At 34.9% G+C, this 23,752-nt stretch overlaps 1 protein-coding gene across 2 annotated transcripts in view; it reads right to left on the bottom strand.

Moving 5' to 3' along the window:
- The window catches only part of PPA2 (inorganic pyrophosphatase 2), an 85,087-nt gene that overhangs the window by 20,870 nt on the left and 40,465 nt on the right, over positions 1 to 23,752 (bottom strand). For both annotated transcript variants that reach the window (XM_057547154.1, XM_057547153.1), the window contains 3 exons: positions 23,528 to 23,654; positions 3,155 to 3,282; positions 1,444 to 1,529 (listed from right to left, as the gene is read on the bottom strand). In XM_057547154.1, coding sequence (XP_057403137.1) covers positions 1,444 to 1,529; positions 3,155 to 3,282; positions 23,528 to 23,654 — 341 coding nt within the window. The remainder of the gene's footprint in view (positions 1 to 1,443; positions 1,530 to 3,154; positions 3,283 to 23,527; positions 23,655 to 23,752) is intronic.

Genomic DNA, 23,752 nt, shown 5'->3' on the forward strand with positions numbered 1-23,752 from the left:
TAGTGAGGGCTAGATGACATTTCATTACACCCAGTTTTCTTGTTAGTAAGTTGTACTATTTATGTTAGACACAATTACCTAAATTTTAAGACTATATGAAAAAAAAGGGTATTCTATCAATACATAAGAGGTAAGAAAAATGGGAGGAGAAGATGGAGTCCACAGTGTTACTCTAGACTCAAGAGAAACAGAATCGGAAGCTATAACGCCCAAGCATTTGCAAGATGAGCCTCTGATGACTTGGATAAAATATTCCTTGAGACTGCCTAATTCTTTACTCCATATTACTTTATTCTAATGATTTCTTTAATGTCTCTCTTGATTCCCAGACTTTATGCCCCAGAAGGACGGGGACTCTCTTTATTGTATTCACAGCAGCAACCCTACTATCAGCACAGTACTTGGCAGGAGACCCTCAATCAGTATTTGCTGAAGAGTAAATGGCTTCCCACTTTCCCCTGATTCAAACAGGACAACGAAGATGGGTAGGACTCTGCTCTCCAGAAAGACTGTGTACTTTTGCTTCCTAGTTAGGCTTACCAAGAGTCAGCTGTTTTTGTTTCCAAACCTTTTTTATGTCAGTGGTCTTTGGTATTACAATTTCATAATTAAAGCTGTAATTATGCCCATCAATGAAGGGAGTATGGAAAGAGAACTGTTTCTATGAACACCAAGTGGGCTCTAAAACCACTGAGGCTGTACACACTATCGAGGCTGTAAAAAGCCTCCATGAAGGTGAATCACTATAAAAACCTGGTATCAAATTAGGTGTGGTAAGACAACTGTAAAATGTTAGAAAAAAAGAACCCTAAAAATTTATAAGGGTTTTTAAGTGTAAGGAGTTTAAAGATTACAGGATTTGATCTTTACTTTCTATTATATATTAAGTTAGGCTATATATAATCTATATGTAATCTATACAGAAAAGGTCTTAGCCCTATATCCACAGATTGATAAATGAATGTACACTTAAATGTTTTAAAGTAAAATAAAACGCTTGAGTTATATATGTTACTATTGTTTGATTCCCCTTAATCAATTAGCTGGTGACCCAGATCCTGTTGGATAAGAAGGCTTTTAACTGTTCTTACCAAGAAATGATGTGGTACTTATTACATCAATTAATCATACGTCTGCATGTTGAAAAGTCGCTGAAAATCCACCTTTGCATATATTCACAGTGCCTTATAATTAAATGCCTCTTTATTTGACAGTATACCCCACTAAACTATAAATTCCTTGGGAAAAGGGGTCATGTCAATTCCTAATTTCATAGTGCCCAGCACTTGGTAATACCTTTCACATAGGTGCTCTGTAAACATTTTTTAAATGAAAAAATATTTCAATTCTCTTAAAAAAAAAATCAGATCTGAGCAGTATTATATGGCTCTTTAGTACCAGTTAGTAATAAAATAACTCTACATAGAAAAGACAAGTCCTTACCAATTTATAGCCCCTCCAGCACACTTCTCCATAAGCAATGCTTTCCAACATTCATGAGTAGATTTAATAACTTCAAGAGCAAAAGCCTAGTTAAAAACCAAAAACAGACACTGCAATCACATCATTATACTAACATGGAACTAGTCATAGTATGACAGTTAATTATTAAGAACATGAGCTCTGTAGTCAGGCAAACCTGAGTATAAATTCTCACATCCTTATTTACCAGATAAGGTACTTTATGCAGATTACTTAATCTCATTGTATTAATTTCTTCATCTATAATATGCAATGTAATGAAGATCATCTAAATCAAGGGTTGGCAAACTTGGGCCTGTGGGCCAAATCCAGCTCACCATGTGTTTTTGTAAATAAAGTTTTTATTGAGCACAGTCATGCCCATTCATCTGTGCATGGCCTCTGACTGCGTTAGTGCTACAATGGAAGAGTTGAGTAGTTGTGACAGAGACCATATGGCCTACAAAGTCTGTAATATTTACTTTCCGGTCCTTTACACAAAAAAGTTTGCCAACCCCTGATTTAAATCATAGAGTTGTTGAAAGAATAAATAAGATGTTGAATGTAAAGTGGTTAGCCTACTGTCAATATCTTGCTTGTAAATAAGCATATACCTATTAATTTCATCATCATCAAAGCTGTAAGTAGTCCAATTGCATAATCGTTTTAGATTATCCACTGTCTGAAGGTAGCAAACCTCAACATTTTCTAATTTTTTTTCTTAGTATGAATTCATATAGCATCTAAAAATACAAAATCAACAATAGATATAGATCTAGTAAGACCGTCTAAGGAAAACTTGCTTTATTTTTCCAAAGCAGAAAATTCTTTATATTTTTCCCCCAAAATGTTCCTAATTTTCCTTAAGTGAGAGATTACAGTCTAAAATAATAGTTTTACATTTATATTTAAAAATCCTAGACAAAGCCCTCAAGATCTTAAGGGTTCTTTTAATGTACCTTTAAAAAATACTGGGTTCAGCAATAAACTCTTGTATAACAAAATGCTTATTGTAATCTTAAAGTTTTCACGACCATGGCTTACTTTACCTGCAAAACATACTTTATTTATTAGTATCACTTAAAGGTTGGTTTATAATGTGAAATTTATATAGTGGCAGTAAGTTTAAAAGACATAGTCCATGTTTTTGACTTTAACTCTTGGTCTATTTCCTCCATATGTGTCATATTAGAGCCACTTTCTGGTAACTTTGTGGTTTTCTAATAGAAAAATCCTCTGACAGTAAGATAATTCAAGTGCTGTCTTAATTGTTAAGCAGCTTAATTCAGCCATGGTAGGATGAACACTTAGGAGGGAAGCCCCTTTGGATCTGCATTTAATGGTAAGTAACTTTCTCTTCTCTGGAATAAGTAAATGGAAGGCTTTTCTTCATATACAATTTGCAGACTTAGACTGATCATGGAAATCCTTCATTTTCTGAGATGAAGGACTTACTGATAGATAAACAGATGCATATAGGTATTTATCAGCCTTACTGATTTACTTAGAGAGATCTCCTAAAACTTTTTTAAACATAAAAATGATAAAATAATGTCCTTAAATATGAAAGTCGGTAAAGAGCACTTTTGTTATCATACTATATACAAATGTTCACATATGAAATCGCCCAAAGTGAAAGAAATATTGTACAGGTATCACAGGCACATTTTAGAATAAAGATTATCAACTTCACCTTGTTCTTGAATTCTCCATTAAAAGCAAACTGGTTTTCTGGTTTTCCCTCTGGTATCTTATAAAATCTAAACCAATTAAGCGTAGCTTCTAAGTAACCAGGTTTGTACTTCTTAACATCTTCAATATCTGTAAGTGAAGAAACAAAAATACTTTTTGTTAAAAATCAAAATCCACTCCTATTAGTGGTAGAGCACTGGCCTGAGGGAGTCAGTCCAACCCTGCTGCTCACCAGCAGCATGTATCCTATCACCTCCGGACTTGCCTTTTTTTCCCCATGTAAAATGTTACTCCTTCATTCTACAAACATTTCTTGAGCACCTTCAGATACCAGGTAAGGGGTAGGGGATAAGTCGATGAAGACAACAAAGTTCTTTTCTTCAAGGAGCTCAAAGGTTTAATTAAAAAAACAAAAAAAACAGGCAGATAGACAACAAATTGTATTAAAGTGAGAGGATTAAGTGAGATATACTTAAGGACTGATGTCATTCTGAGGACAATGGGGGGCTTCGAGTAGGGAGAGTTACAACATCAGGATCCGTGTTTTATATGTACTAAGCCAAAGGATGCTGACAGTAGAGTGGAGAGGGCAGCACCCAGAAGAGAACATACTACAGGTGGATGAGAAGGGTTTCATGCACTCCTACACCAAATATTTAGTAAGTGTCTCATTATGTATCCGACACTGTTGTAAGCAGTGAAATAGAACAGGAATCAGAAACAAGTCCCTGCTCACATGCTTACATAGTAGGAAGAGACAGACAACAAATAAAGACACAAATACGCAATTTAAGTGGTGAAAAGTCTGATGAAGAAAAATAAATCAGAGTAAGGAAGACAGAGAATGTGGTCAGGGCAATTTTAAACAGAGTGATACCTGGATGGTTCAGAGTTTTTCATTTCAAATTAGTAATGATTTATAGGATTTATTTTTAAGTTCTATTACCACATAAACACCTTAACCATTACATTTTGAAGACATTCATTTAAATACAGTTGGAAATACTACTGTATTAATAATAGGCCCCTCCTCCAAAAGAGGTCCCCAAGGAATGTATCATTTCCAAAAATATCAATTCAAAAAGTATGAGAAATAACTAGATAAAACTAGAAGTCCTTACCTTCCACTAGACTGTGACTTAAGGGAAATTTAGCATAGTCCTTTATTCACAGTATATTACGGCAAATGACAGACTTAGCAGCACTTGGAGCATTAGAAAGCCATAACTAAAACCAGGAGATGACACCAGGCAGAGGGATAATTTAAAGATCACTTGGTTTCAGACATGCTCATCCAAGCCTTGTGGGAATCCCCACTCACTAGGCATGACAGGAAAAGGTAAGAACTTTGCAGGCATGGGTTGAACAGACAGGAATTATCCTTTTCCTTTTTATCCTTGCCTTGTGCCTGTTAGGTAAAGGTTTAGCAAGAGTGACATATGTCTCCAAAGGCCAGGTGTTTCACATAAGTGAAATAAGTGTGGTAAGGCAGAGACCATAGAAATGGCAGAGACTATGGCAAATAAAAGACTGAGTGTGCGGCCTAAAGGCACACAAATCTAAAATTTTAAAATATGTCAATGGGCCACACATCTATCTAAAGTAATTCTGGAGCAAATTGCAGAAATGTTACAACTAACTAAGGGAAAAAAGAATCACTTAAAACTGAACACAGGTTAAGTAAGTGATGGAGGATGTTTAAAACAGTGAATTCTAAAGATTAAGATCACATCTTTCTAATATTATACATTGTATCCTAGGTACAGAGTTCTTTGTTATGCCCCAAATGGAACATTCAATAAAGATTTCAGCTAATTAAATTCTGATTATTTTTCCTCTTTATCTTATAAAAAGAGCTTCTTTCTAAAGTGAGCTTTCTATTGACCATTTTCCTACATCCTATCTCTATTTTTACAAAAATAAATCTCTGTAAATTAACTGAGTTCCTCCAACTCACTGTTTTTTTGTTTTTTTATAACAAGTTTATTTTTTTCCTTTTTTAAAATTTTATTTATTTATTTATTTATTTATTTATTTATTTATTTATGGCTGTGTTGGGTCTTCGTTTTTGTGCGAGGGCTTTCTCCAGTTGTGACAAGCGGGGGCCACTCTTCATCGCGGTGCGCGGGTTTCTCACTATCGCGGCCTCTCTTGTTGCGGAGCACAGGCTCCAGACGCGCAGGCTCAGTAATTGTGGGTCACGGGCCTAGTTGCTCCACGGCATGTGGGATCTTCCCACACCAGGGCTCGAGCCCGTGTCCCCTGCGTTGGCAGGCAGATTCTCAACCACTGCGCCACCAAGGAAGCCTCAACTCACTGTTTTCTTACTCAGAGGAAAAAAATCTCTTTTAGTCCACTGAAGGTGAGCAACCAGAAATGCACTTTAATCAATGTCCAAAACAAATAATTTTCTATTACTTAAATCTGATTTATGACATCATTATACTTGCCCAGTCTACCATTTCCTGTTCCACTGCATAAAGCTTTTTTTTTTTTGATAATTGCTTTTTAACACACCGATTTCAAATAAGAAAGGAAAAACTAAGTTATCCAGTATCTACCTCAGCTTGCAAGGTTTTCCCTTCAGAAGTTATGAAGGGAACCTGTTAAGAAAAGACATCAATAATAAAAAAACCTGAACATTTAATAATGCCAATAAGAAGTGTAACTCTCCAAATATAAGCTAAACTTTTCCATTCTCAATTAATTAAACCCTGGGGAATAAACAGCTGCATTTTCACAAAAAAATAAAACATTTTAAATACGCAATTTAAATATTTTTAAAACCTCAGTAGCAAATGCCTCAAGCCAAAACCTTATATGCAATACCAACAGTCAGTTCAATGAATTACTCTTCCAAAAATATGAAAAATTCCACCTGAAGTCTATAAACTGACTTACACAGTTCATAAAAGATTTTTATATAAATAACCTCATTTGTTCCTCATAAAACTCCCGATAGTTGTGAGGAGTAAGTAAATTCACATAAAACTTAAGAAAACTACAGCTAAGGAAAGGTAAAAGGGACTTCCCTGGTGGCGCAGTGCTTAAGAATCTGCCTGCCAATGCAAGGGACATGGGTTCAAGCCCTGGTCTGGGAAGATCCCACAAGCCACGGAGCAACTAAGCCTGTGAGTCACAACTACTGACCTGCGCTCTAGAGCCTGTGAGCCACAACTACTGAGCCCACGTGCCACAACTACTGAAGCCCATGGGCCTAGAGCTCATGCTCCGCAACAAGAGAAGCCACCTCAATGAGAAGCCTGCACACCACAACGAAGAGTAGCCCCTGCTCGCCGCAACTTGAGAAAGCCTGTGCGCAGCAACGAAGACCCAACGCAGCCAAAAATTAATTAATTTTGAAAAAATAAAATGTAAAAGATTTGTCAAAATGTTGCCAACTCATTCATGGTAGAACTAGTATTATATAAATACAAGTCCTCTAATTCCATGAATTCTGACTTTTCTTCTATATTGCACATTAATAGTTTGTCACAGGTTTATTTATATTATTTTTTATGTGTAGATGTATTTTTATTTTGGTTTTATTGTGGGAAAATATACATAACATAAAATTTACCATTTTTAAGTGTTTGATTCAGGGGCATTAAGTACCTCCACAATGTTACGCAACCACCATTATTATCTAACTCCAGAATTTTTTCATTAGATATATTTTTTATAATATATGTTATTTTAAGAAAAGCAGCGATTCTCTAGTAGTCATTTATTTCCACTCTTGGAATTAATTTCATACGAAAGTTTCTACTAGAGATAATTATATAATTTATTTTCAAGATGAACTAATCCAACAATAAAAGTTAGAATAATCTAGAAGAGCTCTTTTATATAATCAAGCTAAGCTTATTTCAGTTTCAGTTTTTAACTACAATTAAACTCTCTTAATCGAGATCTACTTGATCAATTCCCCAGATGATCAACAAAGACTCTCCACTTCCGTAAATATTCTTTCTGCCTGATGTCCACAGTGGTCTGTCTGCTGAGTCTGGTAGTCAGCTCTAGAATGAAGCCCACACTTGGCTCCCACCAGTTAAGTTTTAGCTTTAGCAAGCAGGTATGTTTATTCCCAAAACATTCACGCCAACTGTATCTGTTGTTATAATTATGAGATTTAATAAAAATTATATAAGGCAGTGACTTTATCAGTACAAAAAAATGAGATTTTGTTTCTATGACAGTAACTTGAATGTTTTTAAAAGAATTCAATAAAAGAGATTGCTAAAAATATCTGCTGTCAAAGTAGGCCTGGGTAAGTCAAAGATGAGACAAAGATGTAAAAATTTACAATTAAACATGTAGATTGATCTGCAGATGAGGTGGGGAAGACGATTTTAGATATGAGAGATCAGGGACAGCCTCTGACAAAAAGTATTTTAGTAAATTCTTAGATGAAGTGTGGGAGCAGCTCATTCACATAGGCAGAAAAGGAGTCCTGGGAGGAAGACTGTGCCAATCAATACTCTGAGGTACGAGTGTGCATCAAACATTTGAGGAAGACAGTTAAGAAATCCCTGCGTTTAGAGCAGGGTGAAGTAAGAGTATTAGGAGATGAGATTACAGAAGCAGTCACATAGGAGTCTAAGCGCCAGACTAGGGACTTGGCTTTGCGATGAGAAGCCACTACAGGATTCTGGGCAGAGTACGTGTTTCATGAATAATTCTAGCTGCCGTGTAGGGAAAAGACCGTGGAGAGGAAGAAGTGGAAGCAGGAAATCCAATACGAGGCGAAATGTGATGAGGACTTTGATAATTGTAGTTGTATGGAGGTGGTGACAAATGGTCAGTTTTGGATATTATTAGAAAGCAGAACTGAGACGAATTACCAGTGAAAGAAAAAATTAAAAACAACAAAACCCAGTAAAGATCAGACTTACGTAAAATTTAAAGTATCAAAGAGTTAAAAAGGACTAGTCTATAACATTAAGTAGCAATTTAAATTATAACACAACTAAATGCAGTCACCTAAATATATATCACCCTATTTTTTTAGTTTCATAAAAGGTGTCATAACTTCTGACAAATAGTGTACAGCCATGATTTACTTTATAAAAGAGCTGTTTCCAAATTTGAAAGTTTAATTAACAAAGATTATATACAGTCTCCTTAAGGGAATTTTTATATTAAAACTAAAAATACATGATTTATAAATAACCATAGTTCTACATAAAACCATTGGAAATTTTGTAAATTTCTTTATTAAATGCTAGGTAAAAAGCAAAACAAAATAATGATGCAAAATAATAAAGTTTAAAGTTTAATTTGGCTTTTCAAAATCCAGAGCTCTCCATTTTAATTTAGTTTGTCTTAACTAATTTTGATTTAGAAATTTATAAAAGCAAAGAAATTAAGCTAAAATATCTTAGTCAAAACCTACCACTTTATCTCTGTAGACGTGAGAGGATCATAACACTTTTCACTTTTTAAAAGCAATCTTTATGACTTATCTTTTTCTTTCATTAGAGATACTGTATACCTTTCAACATGTAATCAAGTTTCTTTTCAGTATAAACCAATTCACTTGTTTCTAAAACGTAACTGAGTATCACAAACTGTAATCTATTAAGAAAAAAAAAGGTTTGATAATTGACTTTCTTTCTAATATTTATTATAAAAAAATACATTCTCTTATACTAGGAGCAGTTTCTAATCACAGGTATTTGTCAAGACTTCCATTTTACCCAGATTTCAGACTTAAACACACTTTAATACTCTATTTTTGCCAAATAAGCAAACAGTAATGATGTAAATGAGGTAAAAAATTCAGTTGATAAGGCTCATTTTATGCATACAGCCCATGAACAATATGAGAGAGAAAGAGAGAGAGAGAGAGAGAGAGAAATATCTAACCTATGACATATTTTTACTCTGGAGACTTATCAAAGACACAATGAACTTTAAAAGTAATTATTTACCAAAAACAAAAAAAATTAAGAAATTTTAATCATGAGAAAATCATAACACATTCTATAATAAATATCTTTAAGATATTTATTGATATTATTATATTATATAATATTGATATTATTAATATTATATATTATAATATTAATATTCTAATTAATATTAAATATTTTAAAATAATTTAAATTACTCTCTTGCTTACCCAAAAAGAACCATGCCCAGTCCCCCCAACTTTTGATATAATTAAATATTGGATATTAAAAACAAACAATAAAGGAAAAACACACTCTTACTTATTAATAAATAACTTCTTGGTACAAAAGAAAATCAAAAGAAATCAATCCTGAGAGGACCCCTACAAACAAGGATTTTAAAGTCATTATTATGAATATGTTCAAGGATGTTCAGGAAAATACGGTCACAATGCATGAACATGTGGAAATCTCAGTTGAGGAAAAAAAACTATGAAACTATCAAAAAAAAAACAACAAATGAGGGAGTATCTGAAATGAAAAATCATGAATTTAATAGCAGAACTTGGATATGGCAGAAATAAATCAGGTTAAGTAGAAGTCAGATCAATAGAAATCATGGAGTCTAAAGAACAGTAAGGAAGAAAGACTGAAAAGACATGAGAGTTTCAGTGACCTGTGAGACAATTAAGAGTGGTCTAAATACAGCATACACAAAAATTAACTCAAAATGGATTAAATACTTGAATATAACATCTGAAATCTTAAACTTCCTAGAGGAAAACATAGGCTGTAACCTCACTGACATCAGCCTTAATGATGTTTTTGTGGGTTTAACTCCAAAAGCAAGGGAAACAAAGGCAAAAATAAATAAATGGGACTACATCAAACTAAAAAGCTTTTTTGTGCAGCAAAGGAAACCATCATCAAAATGAAAAGGCAACCTAATGAATGGGAGAAGATATTTGCTAGTCATATATCTGATAATGGGCTAATATCCAAAATATATCAAGAACTCATAAAACTCAACAACAACAACAACAAACCCAATTCAAAACTGGACAGAGGATCTGAATAGACATTTTCCCAAAGAAGACATACAGATGGTCAACAGGCACATGAAAACATGTTCAACATCACTAATTATCAGGGAAATGCAAATCAAAGCCACAATGAGATATCACCTCACACCTGTTAGAATGGCTATTCTCAAAAAGACAAGAAATAACAAATGTTGGAGAGAATGTAGAGAAAAGGGAGCCCTTGTGCACTGGTGGTAGGACTGTAATTTGGTGTAGGCACTACGGAAAACAGTATGGAGATTTCTAAAAAAATTAAGAATAGAAAAGCCATATGATCTAGCTAATCCACTTATGGGTATTTACCCAAAAAATATGAAAACACTAATTTGAGGAGACATATACACCCCTATGTTCACTGCAGCATTATTTACAATAGCCAAGATATGGAAACAACTCAAGTGTCCATCAACAGATGAATGGATGAAGAAGATGTGGTATATAAACATAATGGAATACTACTTGGCCATAAAAATGAATGAAATCCTGCCATTTGCAACAACATGGATGGACCTCAAAGGTATTATGCTAAGTAAATAAGTCAGAGGGAGAAAGACAAATGCTGTATAATTTCACTGACAGGTGGAATCTAAGCAAAACAAAACAAACAAATAAAACAAACTCATAGATACAGAGATTAGGTTAATGGTTACCAGAGGGGAAGGGGTTGAGGGGTGAGTGAGGTGGGTGAAGAGGGTCAATGGTTTGGTGGTGGATGGCAACTGGACTTGTCATGGTGATCACTTTGTAGTGAATACAGATGTCAAATTATAATGATGTACACCTGAAATTTATATAATAATAATTTTTAAAGTGGTCTAAAATATGTTATGAGTCTCAGAATGAAGGTAAAAAATATGGGGTGAAAAAAATGTGAAAATGTAACGGTAAGTAATTTCCCAAATGTGACAAAAACATGAACTTACAGATCCGCGAAGTTCAGGATATGCTAAGGAGGATAAATAAATATAAAGGAAAGACCACCTTAGCATATCACAGAAAAATTGCTTAAATCCAAAAATGAGGAGAAAACCTTTAAAACAGTCTAAGAAAAACAATATATTATATACTAAGTTAACAACATACTGTTGACTTATCAGAAACAATGCAGGCCAAAAGAAAATGGAAAATCTTTACAAAAAAACCCTGTAACTCAAAATTCTATATCCAGTGAAAGTATACTTCCAAAACAAAGGCAAGAAAAGACAAGAAAAGACAGATCAATAAAAATGGAGAGAATTCATCGCCAAAAGAACTGCACTACAAAAAATGCTAAAGTTGAAGGGAAATAACACCAGATGGAAACTACAGATCTTCAGGAAGTAATAAAATATATGGGTAAAAAAATGGCAAAACATGGGTAAATATAATAGAATACATATGTGTGTGTGTGTTTTTCCTCTTAATTTTTTTAAAAGGCATTTTATTGTTGAAGACAATATGAAACCAAAGCACAAAGGATGGATGGAGGTTCTGGGACCAACTGGATCTCTCATACAACTTGCTGGTGGAAATGCAAAATGGTATATAAAGTCACTTTAGTAAAGTTTGACAGTTTCTTACAATGTTAAGCATATAATTACCCACTGACCTATAACCCTATTCTTAGGTATTTCCTCAAGAGAAATGAAAACGTAAGTTCACACAAAGACCTATATATTTGAATGTTCATAGCAGCTTTATTTGTATTAGCCCTAAACTCAAAACCCAAATTTCTGTCAACAGGTGGATGGATAAACTGCAGTGTATCTACACAATGGAACACTATTCAGTGACAAAATAGAACAAACTACACTGATCACACACAATATGCATGAATCCCTACAGCATTATACAAGAGAAAGAAAAATACCAGAAAATACTTGTCCTTAGCAATGTACAGGTAACTCCAAAGAAACATAAGTACAATTGTTAAAAATGCCAAAATTTTAAGTACAAATGTTTTCTCACTTTAAAATAAGTGAAAATGCACTGTTTTGAAGGTATTTTCAAACTTTGCTCAAAACATTCATTTTTTATCAATATATATATGCATACATTCATTTATTCATCAATTTAAAAAAAATTACCAAGCACCTATAACATGCCAGACACTGAACAAAGCTTTTGCAGTGGAAAAATTAAATACCTAGAAACAAACCTAACATAAAATGTAAGACCTTCATTAGTAAATCTACATCAATTTTCTAAAAGATAAACAAGAAAACCTGAATAATTGGAGAAATATATAAACATATCATGCTCATTATTGCAAAATTTAATATTTTAAAGATAGCAGAAATCCCTGACAATTAATTCCAAAAATTTGCCCAGAAGAATATATGCATTAGAAAAAAACCAAACAACTTGGAAAATGTAGAACAAAAGGAGGAGGATTTGCCTTCTATATGTTTTATTATGAGGCTGTTGTAATTAAAATAATGTGGCTATAGCACAGAAATAGATCACTGACACCAAAGAGAATCCAGAAGCAGACTATCTGTATAAATAAGAATGCAATATACAATAAAGGAGACATTTCAATAAAGGGGGAAGAGAAAAGATTTTTCTGTTAAGAGGTGATGAAAATATTATTTACATGGAAAAAATAAATTCCACATGGATTAAAGATCCAAGTATAAAAAAATTAAAACATAAAAGAATAAAAAAGAAATAAGGAAAAACAACTTTGCGACTATGGGGTAAGAAATCCTTAAATAAGAATCAAAATGCTAAAGTCACATATAAAAATGATTGATAAAATGCAATACGTCAGAATTTAAAATGTCTGTAAGACAAAAGGCAACACAGCTTCTCTGAAGATAGGGAGAAAATATTTGCAACCTAAATAATAAAGAATTAACATCCAAAATATATAAGCAACTCCCAAATATCAAAAGAATATGTCAACTCAATAGAAAAATGGAGGGCACCATGCATAGGCAATTCACAGAAGGGAAGATACAACTAGCCAATAAATATATGAAAAAGATGCTCCATCCAAGCATTAAGCAGAAAAATGTAAAATTAAAACAAAACACCATTTTCATCTATTAGATTGGCAAAAAAAAAAACCTTTTAAAGGCTCAGTAATAGTATGTCATTGAAGCTTCAAAACCTGTAAATTAGGCATTATTTATTTCCTTTATGTAAATTAGGAAACTGGGACTCCAGGAGGTTAAGTAATTGGCTCAAGATCTTAAAGGGAATAGAGTAACCTCAATATAGAGTTGACCCTTGAGCAACATGGGTTTGAACTGTGCAGGTCCACTTATACATGGATTCGTTTCAATGTGTGTACTGCAGTAGTAGTGATCCATGGACGGCTGAATCTCAGGATGCCTGCACTGCAGATATGGAGGGCCAAGTGTAAAGTTACATGTGGATTTCTGACTGTGCCAGGTTGGTACCCCTAACCACCGCGTTGTTCAAGGGTCACCTGCGCTACCTTTAAATATGGGATGGCAGGGGTATGTGTGGGGAGAAGAACATCGTCAAATTTGATTAGGTGATTACATCTCCTAACTGAACATATATCAAAATTGTTATCAATTATTCTAGTTCCAAGACTGGATTATCCAACCAGCAAAGAAGAATAGATTAACAGAATGGTTCTCAACTTGGAGGAACCCATCAGGGTCACCCAGGGATATTTATCAAACTATATATGCAGTCACATCATTAACTTCCTATCCACATCCCCATATAGAGAACCATCTGTACTTCCATGAAAATGATCCAGAGGAAAAAAAAATGAAAATGCTGTTTTCACTGGCATTATCTCCACCAGACCACAACAGGAACTAAGGAAAGCATATAATCAGCTGAGGATTTTTGTTTTTATTTTTAGATAAAAAACAGTAACACAAATGTAGTGCCGTATCTCCTTGCCCATATTATTTAAAAGAAAAAAAAAAGATACTAGAAAATGTGCTCATGTTTGAAATTCTGTCCAAAGAGAGTAAAAAAAAGTAAAAATGGAGTTTCCAATTCTAAGGGATGCCACCAAAGGAAGTGACATAAATGCACAAAGCTCTCATTCCAATGCTGTAGATGCTGTTCTCACAGAGCTAAATGTGTGCAAGACTGGCCTCCAAACAAAGTCTGTGGGAAGTGAGAACACACGTTTTTAATGACATTTTATAAACATTCACAAGAAATAACAGTTCTGTTCCATAACATTCACTGTATCATCACAAATAGAGGTTCCAGCTCAGAGCAATCTTTTAATAGCTACACTTACATGGGATCCCTAAAAGGTTCTCATGTTTTCCACACTGTTCTGCATATCTATGCTTAATAGCACACAGACTAATGAATAGTATCCTTCATTTTAGTTGCGTTTTCTTTCTCTATTCTCCTTTTCCACAAATTCTACTCTTATCAACGTCTATACTAAAAACATATGTTCACATCATGAAAAATGGAAATATACTTCAAAATAAGTTAAAACCAAACAAAGATAGAAGCCTATTTGTATTGTATCAGAAAAACTTCTTGGAAAAGACTTGGTAGATTTCTTTCCCAAAATATAAATATTTATTACCATTTCACAAGAAATTTTACATGACCAATAAAATGAAAACCATCCAGGTGCCTTGTAACACAGAAATCCAAATGGTTTTCTAATCTAATTTTAACTAGAACCACATAACCAAGTAGCTAAAAGCTTAGGCTTTGGGTCACCCAGACTTTCACTAAAGTTTCAGCTCCACCACTTAACAGCTTCCCTAAAGTACCTAAAAATGTGCCAATGTCCCCAAGAAATCTATCTCATGATCTATAATTTAAACTGCGTTTTGTTCAGCACTAACTCTGAAGATAATTTAGGTCTTTCTATTTTAGAAGAAGACAGGCTTTAGCCTGTCTAAATAATGGATTGAAATATTCCTAAAACAACCAAAAGTTAGAGAAGAAAAGCTCTAGGGGTCATTTACTGATTAGAGGATCAACCCCACAACTTTAGAGATGAAGAAAGCTTCAAGAGGTTATGTGAGGGACTTCCCTGGTGGCGCAGTGGTTAACAATCCGCCTGCCAGTGCAGGGGACACAGGTTCTATTCCTGGTCCGGGAAGATCCCACATGCCGCGGAGCAATTAAGCCCGTGAGCCACAACTACTGAGCCTGCACTCTAGAGCCTGCGAGCCACAACTACTGAGCCCGCGAGCCACAACTATTGAAGCCCGCACGCCCTAGAGCCTGTGCTCTGCAACAAGAGAAGCCACCACAATGAGAAGCCCGTGCGCAGCAACTAGAGAAAGCCCGCATGCAGTAACAAAGACCCAACTCAGTCAAAAATAAATAAATAAATAATAAATAAATAAATAAATAAATAAATAATAAATACATTTGTAAAAAAAAAAAAAGAAAAAGCTTATCTGTGTATTGGGAGCATGTATTGGAGGGAAAAAGGAAATTAAAAAAAAAAAAAAGAGGTTATGTGACTTTCCCAAGGTCAGATAACTAATACATACAAGAGAGGATTTTAGAATTTAGGCCTCCCCTACTCTTCACATCGTAGGAATATGACTGAAGCCTGAAAAAACACTGGAAGAGGTCAAGGTTCAAAAAAGAGGCAAATGATTCCCAGTAATTTAATTCTATTCTTAATTATAGTACATTTTACTTGATTTGTCCCCCGTTCCTCAACTGCCTCCTCCCACATCCCATCCCTACCCACCCACGCCTATTAAGCCATACCTATTAATGAAATCAAAGGAATGAAGATCAAAAGAGCCATCTTTTACTGGGACTTCTAATCATAATTATCCCACTGATGCCTCAACTATTGAAAAGCAAGTGGTCAGCGCTCCCAGAAAGCAAGACAGTCCAAGGCCACAACTACTTCTCCGAGCGTCGATGCGATGCAGTGGCTCCCGCAGCCTTTAGGGAAGTCACCGACCAACGCCCGCCCCCAACCACCAGTGCCTCAGGTTCCCAACCTGAAACAAAACAGGGAACACTAGCACATCTTGCTTGAACTTAGGTAAACATTCAACAGATATTCCAAAAGACGCACTCAGCATAGTTCCTCGACATACAGTAATTGTTCCAGAAATGTTAGAGCTTTTAGGACGACAATGGTGACATGCCGGCCCCTTTCTGTACCAAAGAATACACGCAAAGGAAAGCAAACGGAACGCCATTCTTTCGGTTACAAAGGTTAATGTGAATATTTTCCCTTAAGATTACTATGCTGTGCCCTATTTTTTCCCTAAATGATAAGGTTAACTTGTGTTTTAGGAAGTAAGGAAATTAAATACCTTATTAATTTGGCTTATTTTTAAAATAATAATTGCAGGGGCACTAGAATTGTTTACTTAGCACATGAAAATTTAAGTCAAATAGATTTGGTTTCCATGTGTTTGTTCCTGCCTTGAAAGAAAATAAAAGAAACTACAGTTTTATTTGACTTTCAAATTTCTTTAAATGTAAGTTGAAATTCTACAAATATGAAATACATATAAATTCTGATAATTTCAGGACAAGTGCAATGCTGGCCTTTGAAAAAGTCCCAACTGCCTCATTTAAAATAATTCCCTTATTACTCATGGAATTCATTCATCCCAGAATGTATCTACATCAATATAATTGTTCTGATTTTCAATTTTTGAAAACTTTAACATCACTGCACAGGCAATATTTATTACAGGACATCAAACAATAGTTTTCATTTATTTAATACCAATCAAAAGAAATCTTTATTGCTCTGCAAGTTGACATAGCTTCTAGGCTTAAATTACCTCCTTATGACATTACTTCTCCTGACATAACGGCCTTAGGCATCGTTGGCGGTCCTGAAGAGGCTCAAACATCTGTTTGGTGAATATCTGAAGCTCTATATTATAGAAGGTGGTTAATTTAACCAAGAGAGAAATTACATATGCCCTAGCATTTCCATCTTCTTAAAAAGCTCTGAACTTGGTTATTTCAGAACCAAGTGCTATTATCCCTAACAGCCAAGGCATTCTCTAGTAACAATTTAGGTGCCCTGGGAGTCTTATTAACTCTTGCAGGTCATTAAGGTACCATTAAGAGCATTAGGGGCTGGAACCTAATTACAGTGCATTAAATGGTCTTAGTGCTCACCAAGTGTTAATGAGCCAGCCAAAGTGACCAATTTTCTATCAGGGCATATGAGGAATTCATTTTCAAATGCTGTTTAGACTTTTTTTAGATTTTCAAAGTTGCTACTCCACTTTCAGAAGGCAAAACTTGAAGATTTAAATAATAATGTTAAAATTACAGAAATATAGCCAGCAACCACAGTTTCCAACTGAAATGTATTCTCTGATGCAATGGCTAGTTTTAGTTCAGTCAAGTTAAAGTTTAAAAAACTATAAACATTAAAACAGGATGCTACAGTCTACCAAAGTCTGTACATGTTCATTAGGATCAAAGAAGTTATTTCCTAACAAATAAAACAACCACAGGGTTTCCCTGGTGGCGCAGTGGTTAAGAATCCAACCGCCAATGTAGGGTACACAGGTTCGAGCCCTGGTGCAGGAAGATTCCACATGCCGCGGAGCAACTAAGCCCGTGTGCCACAACTACTGAGCCTGCGCTCTAGAGCCCGCGAGCCACAACTGCTGAGCCCTTGTGCCTAGAGCCCATGCTCTGCGACAAGAGAAGCTACTGCAATGAGAAGCTCGTTCACAGCAAGGAAGAGCAGCCCCCGCTCACCGCAACTAGAGAAAGCCTGCACACAGCAACGAAGACCCAACACAGCCAAAAATAAATAAATTAATTAATTTTAAAAAATTGGTACCACGCTTCAAGCATGATACATCTAGAACTACATGTATAAAAATTAAAGAGTAATAAAAATTGCTTAAAAAACCTCCCAACCCCAGAACTTCCTTACAGAAATACAAATGTGTCTGAATTAATACACCAAAAAATATATATATATAGATAAAACATACTGTCTATAAACTAAAACACACTTTTTTGTTTTCAAAAAAGAAAAAATAGGTACTGACCATGTCAAAAACAGCTTCTTTTTCTTAAGGTAGTAGAAATTAATAGGAGGGACTTATTTTTTAAATGTCTAAATAACAATTATATATAGGAAATAATAAAAAAATTTCCCTGTAAATTTCTGTATTACACACATCCTCAGAAAACTACAGAATTTTAAAGAATTTCCAGATAGTTACCCTTCCCTACATGTTTTTAATTCTTCTTCCTATTGAATAAAAATGCCAAGTATAGATGACAAATGTTTAAACTGTTAAAAAATCACTCCTTTGTGATAGAAATTTCAACTCATATACAGTAATTTATATTTAAAGTTACTGCATTAGATGTTTTAAAGTTATTTAAGGAGAAGTTGACCACCAAAACAAACCATTTCTGACATGTATGGACTCCGACATGTAGGAAATCAATCTCCCATGCATTTTCTGTGAAAATTTTTGGAAAATGTACACCAGCCAACAATGAAAAAGGAAAGGAAAGTAGAGGGCATCAAAGAATCTAAGAAAGAATAGAACTAATAACCCAGAAAGGCAATGAAAAGAAACCCCATGATAATAGCTATGCAGCAGGCTCAAGGGTACAGCCTGTCTAAAACCAGTCATTCGATAAACAGTATGATAAACGAAGTGAATGATAGTCACATAAATACTGTAAATGCTATTTATTAGTTTTCAACTTTCAGATTCAAGAGACAAAACATGAAAAACAGTTATGGTTTTAAAGAACAGAACCCACGCATTACAAATGTATTACACTGTAGAACTCATAGTGTAGCTGAGGGAAGCTGGGTTGTAAGGGGCAGAGAAGGAAAGAAGTACAGAAACCTAAATGCCCTGGTTTTACACTGGGCAGCCACGAGTTACTGTTCAAAATTAATGAAGCAATAAATACAGCTCAAAGTGTAATACCTAGAGTTATTAAGATAACAGAAGAAGAAATATGGTAACAAAATTGAGAGATGTATAAGATGTTAAATTCCTAATCTTTGAAAGCAGCAACTTAAGTTAACAGGGAAAAGAAACAGAGGTGTGAGCACACTGATTACAGAACAGAAGCAACCACTTGAGAACTAAAAACATATGGGGAAGAAGATATGAGAAGTAAGACTAGGGGGGTGGGGATGAAAAAGTAGGAAGGAGAACATTACTTTTCATTTTATATACACTTTTTATACTTCTGAGTTTTTATTTCCAAACATATGACTATTTTTTATAATTAAAAAAATGCCATCCAAAGTCTTCTGTTTGTGATTTTAGAAGGTACACGTGGGAGGGACACAATAAAATGTTTAAAAGTTGCTTGGTTTCAGATTAAATACTGCTGATTAATTTTTAAAGATTTATAGTAGATAGAGAATAGCACCAAACTTTTAATATCTATTAGCTAGTATTTATTTAATCATATGAATCCAAATATACATTTTTATCTTACTACAGTAAAACCATAAATTGTTATCAGAGGCATTTCCTCTAATCTCAAAATCATGAAGCTGATTCCTTTATTTATTTCTGAGGCCCCCTCACCCTTGCCAAGGTTCTATTTTTAACCTGTAACATCCTATAAAATAAGCCATATGCTTACAGTAGTACTTAAGCGCCTCCTGAATTATAAGTTAGGTACTTTCAGAAGATGAATTATTATGATACAAGAGAAAGCTATTAAATATTGTAATCAAGTCATAGAAACTAATTTTGTAAAAATTCCTTCACAAATTCAGGAAGCTTTCAACCCCTGTGATTAGTGAGCATCTTTCAGTTCTCACCCCCTCCAATTCCCCCCCTTTACAGGTGCTAATGAAAACACAGACAACACACCAGGCTAAGCAGTGAAGAAAGAAAGTAAGGTTAGGAATGATTTCTGTCCATTATTATTTGCTTGTGCAGCGGGACAACAGAAACTCTGTCTTTCGTCTGAAATCGTTTCAGAGGAGAGCTGGATGATGTTAGAGAGATATGATAAATATAAACCAAACTTCAGTTTCAATGAAAAAATAAAAGCTGCTACATAGGGTTACCTAGTGTTCCATGATTTAGGATTAAAAAAAAAATTTATACTGCAGATTCTTCAGCCTTTCAATTTGTGCTTACATCTATTTTTTTTCTTGGGTCTCTATCAAATAAAAGAGGAGAGAAGAAACGTGGAATATGTGGAGTATGTACAGTAAAGTGCAGGTAAAAGAAATGAGAAGTCGCAAAAGAAAACACTTATAACTCTTAAAACTACAGAACTTATCTTACAAAATCTAGATATATAAGAGTACTTAAGTATTGGAACTACTCAGTGTAAATAATATGCAAATATCCTTAAAGTAAATAATCCATTTTCCCCTGTATACCTTATTCATTCTGGAAATAAACACAAAGCACAATGTCAGCTACCATTTCAGAGCAAAATATGTCAATAATCACTCATCTAGTCTTTTAAGATTTAAAAAAGTTATTATAAAGAAGCACTGTTGTATTTCTTAAGATGAAGATAATGTATGTGTTCCCTTTTAGTGTAATGGAAAAAAAGTCCTCTTTTCCTTTCAAAACAATAATTTCTTATTTTAATTATTCTAGTCTGATAATTTCATCTCAACCAAAATAAGCTTCAATATTTCTGCATGTCATGGTTTCAGTATTTCTGCATGTCTCTCTGTACAAGTATACACAACAAGAATTTAGAAGAGGATGCCCAAAGTGCAAGCCATCTCCATTTGGGGTATAAACAGAAAAAAAGTGAAAATACAGTTATATTTTTTCATTCTAACCCTTAGGAAACTGTAGGAGTAAGGTACTTATACTATGTAATCTGGTTTCAATACTGCTAGTTACAAATACTGCAAATTACACAAATATGAATTGTGCAGTATAGCACGGTAGATGGACAATGGACTTTCTCATCAGACCGAAATGAGTTCAAATCATGATTCCACTATTTACTAAATGTGCAAACTTAGGCAAGTTATTTATTTACTTATTTAAAAATTTTATTTATTTTATTTATTCATTTTTGGCTGTGTTGGCTCTTCGTTGCTGCACAGGCTTTCTCTAGTTGCGGCGAGCGGGGGCTACTCTTCTTTGCGGTGCGCGGGCTTCTCACGGTGGTGGCTTCTCTTCTTGCGGAGCATAGGCTTTAGGCGCGCGGGCTTCAGTAGTTGTGGCTTGCAGGCTCTAGAGCGCAGGCTCAGTTGTTGTGGCTCACGGGCTCTAGAGTGCAGGCTCAGTAGTTGTGGTGCACGGGCTTAGCTGCCCCACGGCATGTGGGATTTCCCCGGACCAGGGATTGAACCCGTGTCCCCTGCATTGGCAGGCGGATTCTTAACCACTGCGCCACCAGGGAAGTCCCTAGGCAATTTATTTAAATCCTTTGAGATTCTTTAAATTAAGAATAATAATATGTACTAGGACAGGCACCAGTGTTTGGCATATGTCAGGGAATTTGAGATGTTAAATCACATCTCCAACAGTACTGAGCTAAAGACTAGTTTCCTTAGACTCTCAGCCTCTCCAGTTTAAAGGGACATCCCTCAGTAGAGTTTTGAGACTTTAGTGTGCCACATCACAAATGAATTAATTGAACAGTTTGTTTTTGCTGGCTGTTGCATCATTATATTATCAGTTCTCATCTGAGGAGCAGCTTATGTATTAAAAAACTTTTAAATTGAGTATTGATTTACTCTTATTACATATGTATACATATATACATGCATACATATATATGTGAGAAATACGATAATAAAGAAATCCAGTGTAAAATAATGAAATAGATAAGAAAAATATATGGTTTATGGGCTTGAGTCTCATATTTTAATTGTAGTTTTCATGTTTTAGTTTTGACCCTGAGGTTATATGTACTTCACCCGATCAGACCCCTCCCTTTCTCAATTACAAGCAAGAATGGCATAAAATCTCTCTTGTTGTTCTATGTGCAAGAAAAGTTTTTTGTTTTTTTGTTTTTTTTAAGAAAACACTTCCTTTATTAAATGCAGCTATGCTTACATTTTGGTGCATTTCAAAAAGCAATGTTGGGCTTCCCTGGTGGCGCAGTGGTTGAGAATCTGCCTGCTAATGCAGGGGACACGGGTTCGAGCCCTGGTCTGGGAAGATCCCACATGCCGCGGAGCAACTGGGCCCGTGAGCCACAACTACTGAGCCTGCGTGTCTGGAGCCTGTGCTCCGCAACAAGAGAGGCCGTGACAGTGAGAGGCCCACGCACTGCAATGAAGAGTGGCCCCCGCTTGCCGCAACTAGAGAAAGCCCTTGCACAGAAATGAAGACCCAACACAGCCAAAAATAAATAAATAAATAAATAAATTTAAAAAAAAAAAAAAAAAAAAAGCAATGTTGATCAGTGGTAATGCCTACGTTAAATTGAGCATGCACAATTACAATGGAAAAAAAATCCCTAAGAACAGCTTTTACACATCCCTCTTGCTAGTGCAGCTCTGTGTAAAACTGGAAAGTCTGCAAAGTATGTTTTCTGTATCAGGAGTTTCCCGCTCTGTACTTCTCCTTTCTGCTCCATGGTGAAGAAAAGGTTTTAAATGCACATAAATTAAAAGAGTTTAAAATGTAAGTGTTAATGAGTTTCAGTCAATTCAGAAATGGTATATTTTCAAATTGAGATAAGAATTGAGGTCTAGAAAAGACCAGGATCCCAAATAAGGACGAAACTGAAAGGAAAAAGGTTAGAAAATTAGGGGAAAAAATTGGTCAGAGAATAATAATAGTGGCCATATACTCAACACTTCATATGACAGCCAGATGCTTTAAGTAAATCATCTCTTATACTGCCAACAAGCTCACAAGTAGGTATAATTACCTACATTATTAGATGAGCAAACTGAAATTCAGAAAGGTTAAATGATCTATCCAAAGTCACTCAAGTAGAAAGTAGCACAGCCAGAAGGCAAACTGAAGTCTGTCCGACACCAAAGAAATTTAACTCTTTATCATACCAAACTTCTGGAACTTAAATTTCTGGGACATCATAATTTTGTTAGAGGGCCGTTATCTTTCCCTTCACCTGTACAAGACAGAACAAAAACTAGGTATAAAACCAGCTATGTCTTTGATGAACACTCCCCTTTTTGTTTTTTATTTTTCCTGTTACTCAAATGAATAAAAGAGAGATTTAAGAAAGAAAAGAAGGAAGGGCGGGAGGGAAGGAGGTGAGGGGGAAGGGAGCCCACAGATTGTACTTTCTTAATCTGAAGTATCGTCTGTCTGTCTGCACTCCTTTTCTTTCTCTTACTCCTCCCAGCAGTACGACATAACTCAGACACAATCATATTGAATCACAATCATATTGAATTGTCCATGGAGAGAGAATTAAAAAACAAAACGTATAAGTTTAACTCCCAAAATATACACTGTGTTTTACATGAGCCTCTTTTAAATTCTAAGAATTCCAATGACACACTGATTTACTTCTGTTTCTGGAAAGTTACAGACTTACCATGAAACTTCGAGGCTTCAGGATCATTCACATTGATAGCAATTAATTTCCAATCTGTTTCACCCTGATCAATAAGAGCCAAAATTCCGAGGATCTTCACATGAACAACATCTCCACGAGAAAGAACCTTTAAAGAGAAAAGAAATTCAGCATTTGCAAGGCTTTGGAGAAATTTACTCATATATCATAAAAATCTATATGAAAGATCAAAAGCACTATAGACTG

Source organism: Balaenoptera acutorostrata, chromosome 5, assembly GCF_949987535.1.
Source record: "Balaenoptera acutorostrata chromosome 5, mBalAcu1.1, whole genome shotgun sequence".
Lineage (NCBI taxonomy): Eukaryota > Metazoa > Chordata > Mammalia > Artiodactyla > Balaenopteridae > Balaenoptera > Balaenoptera acutorostrata.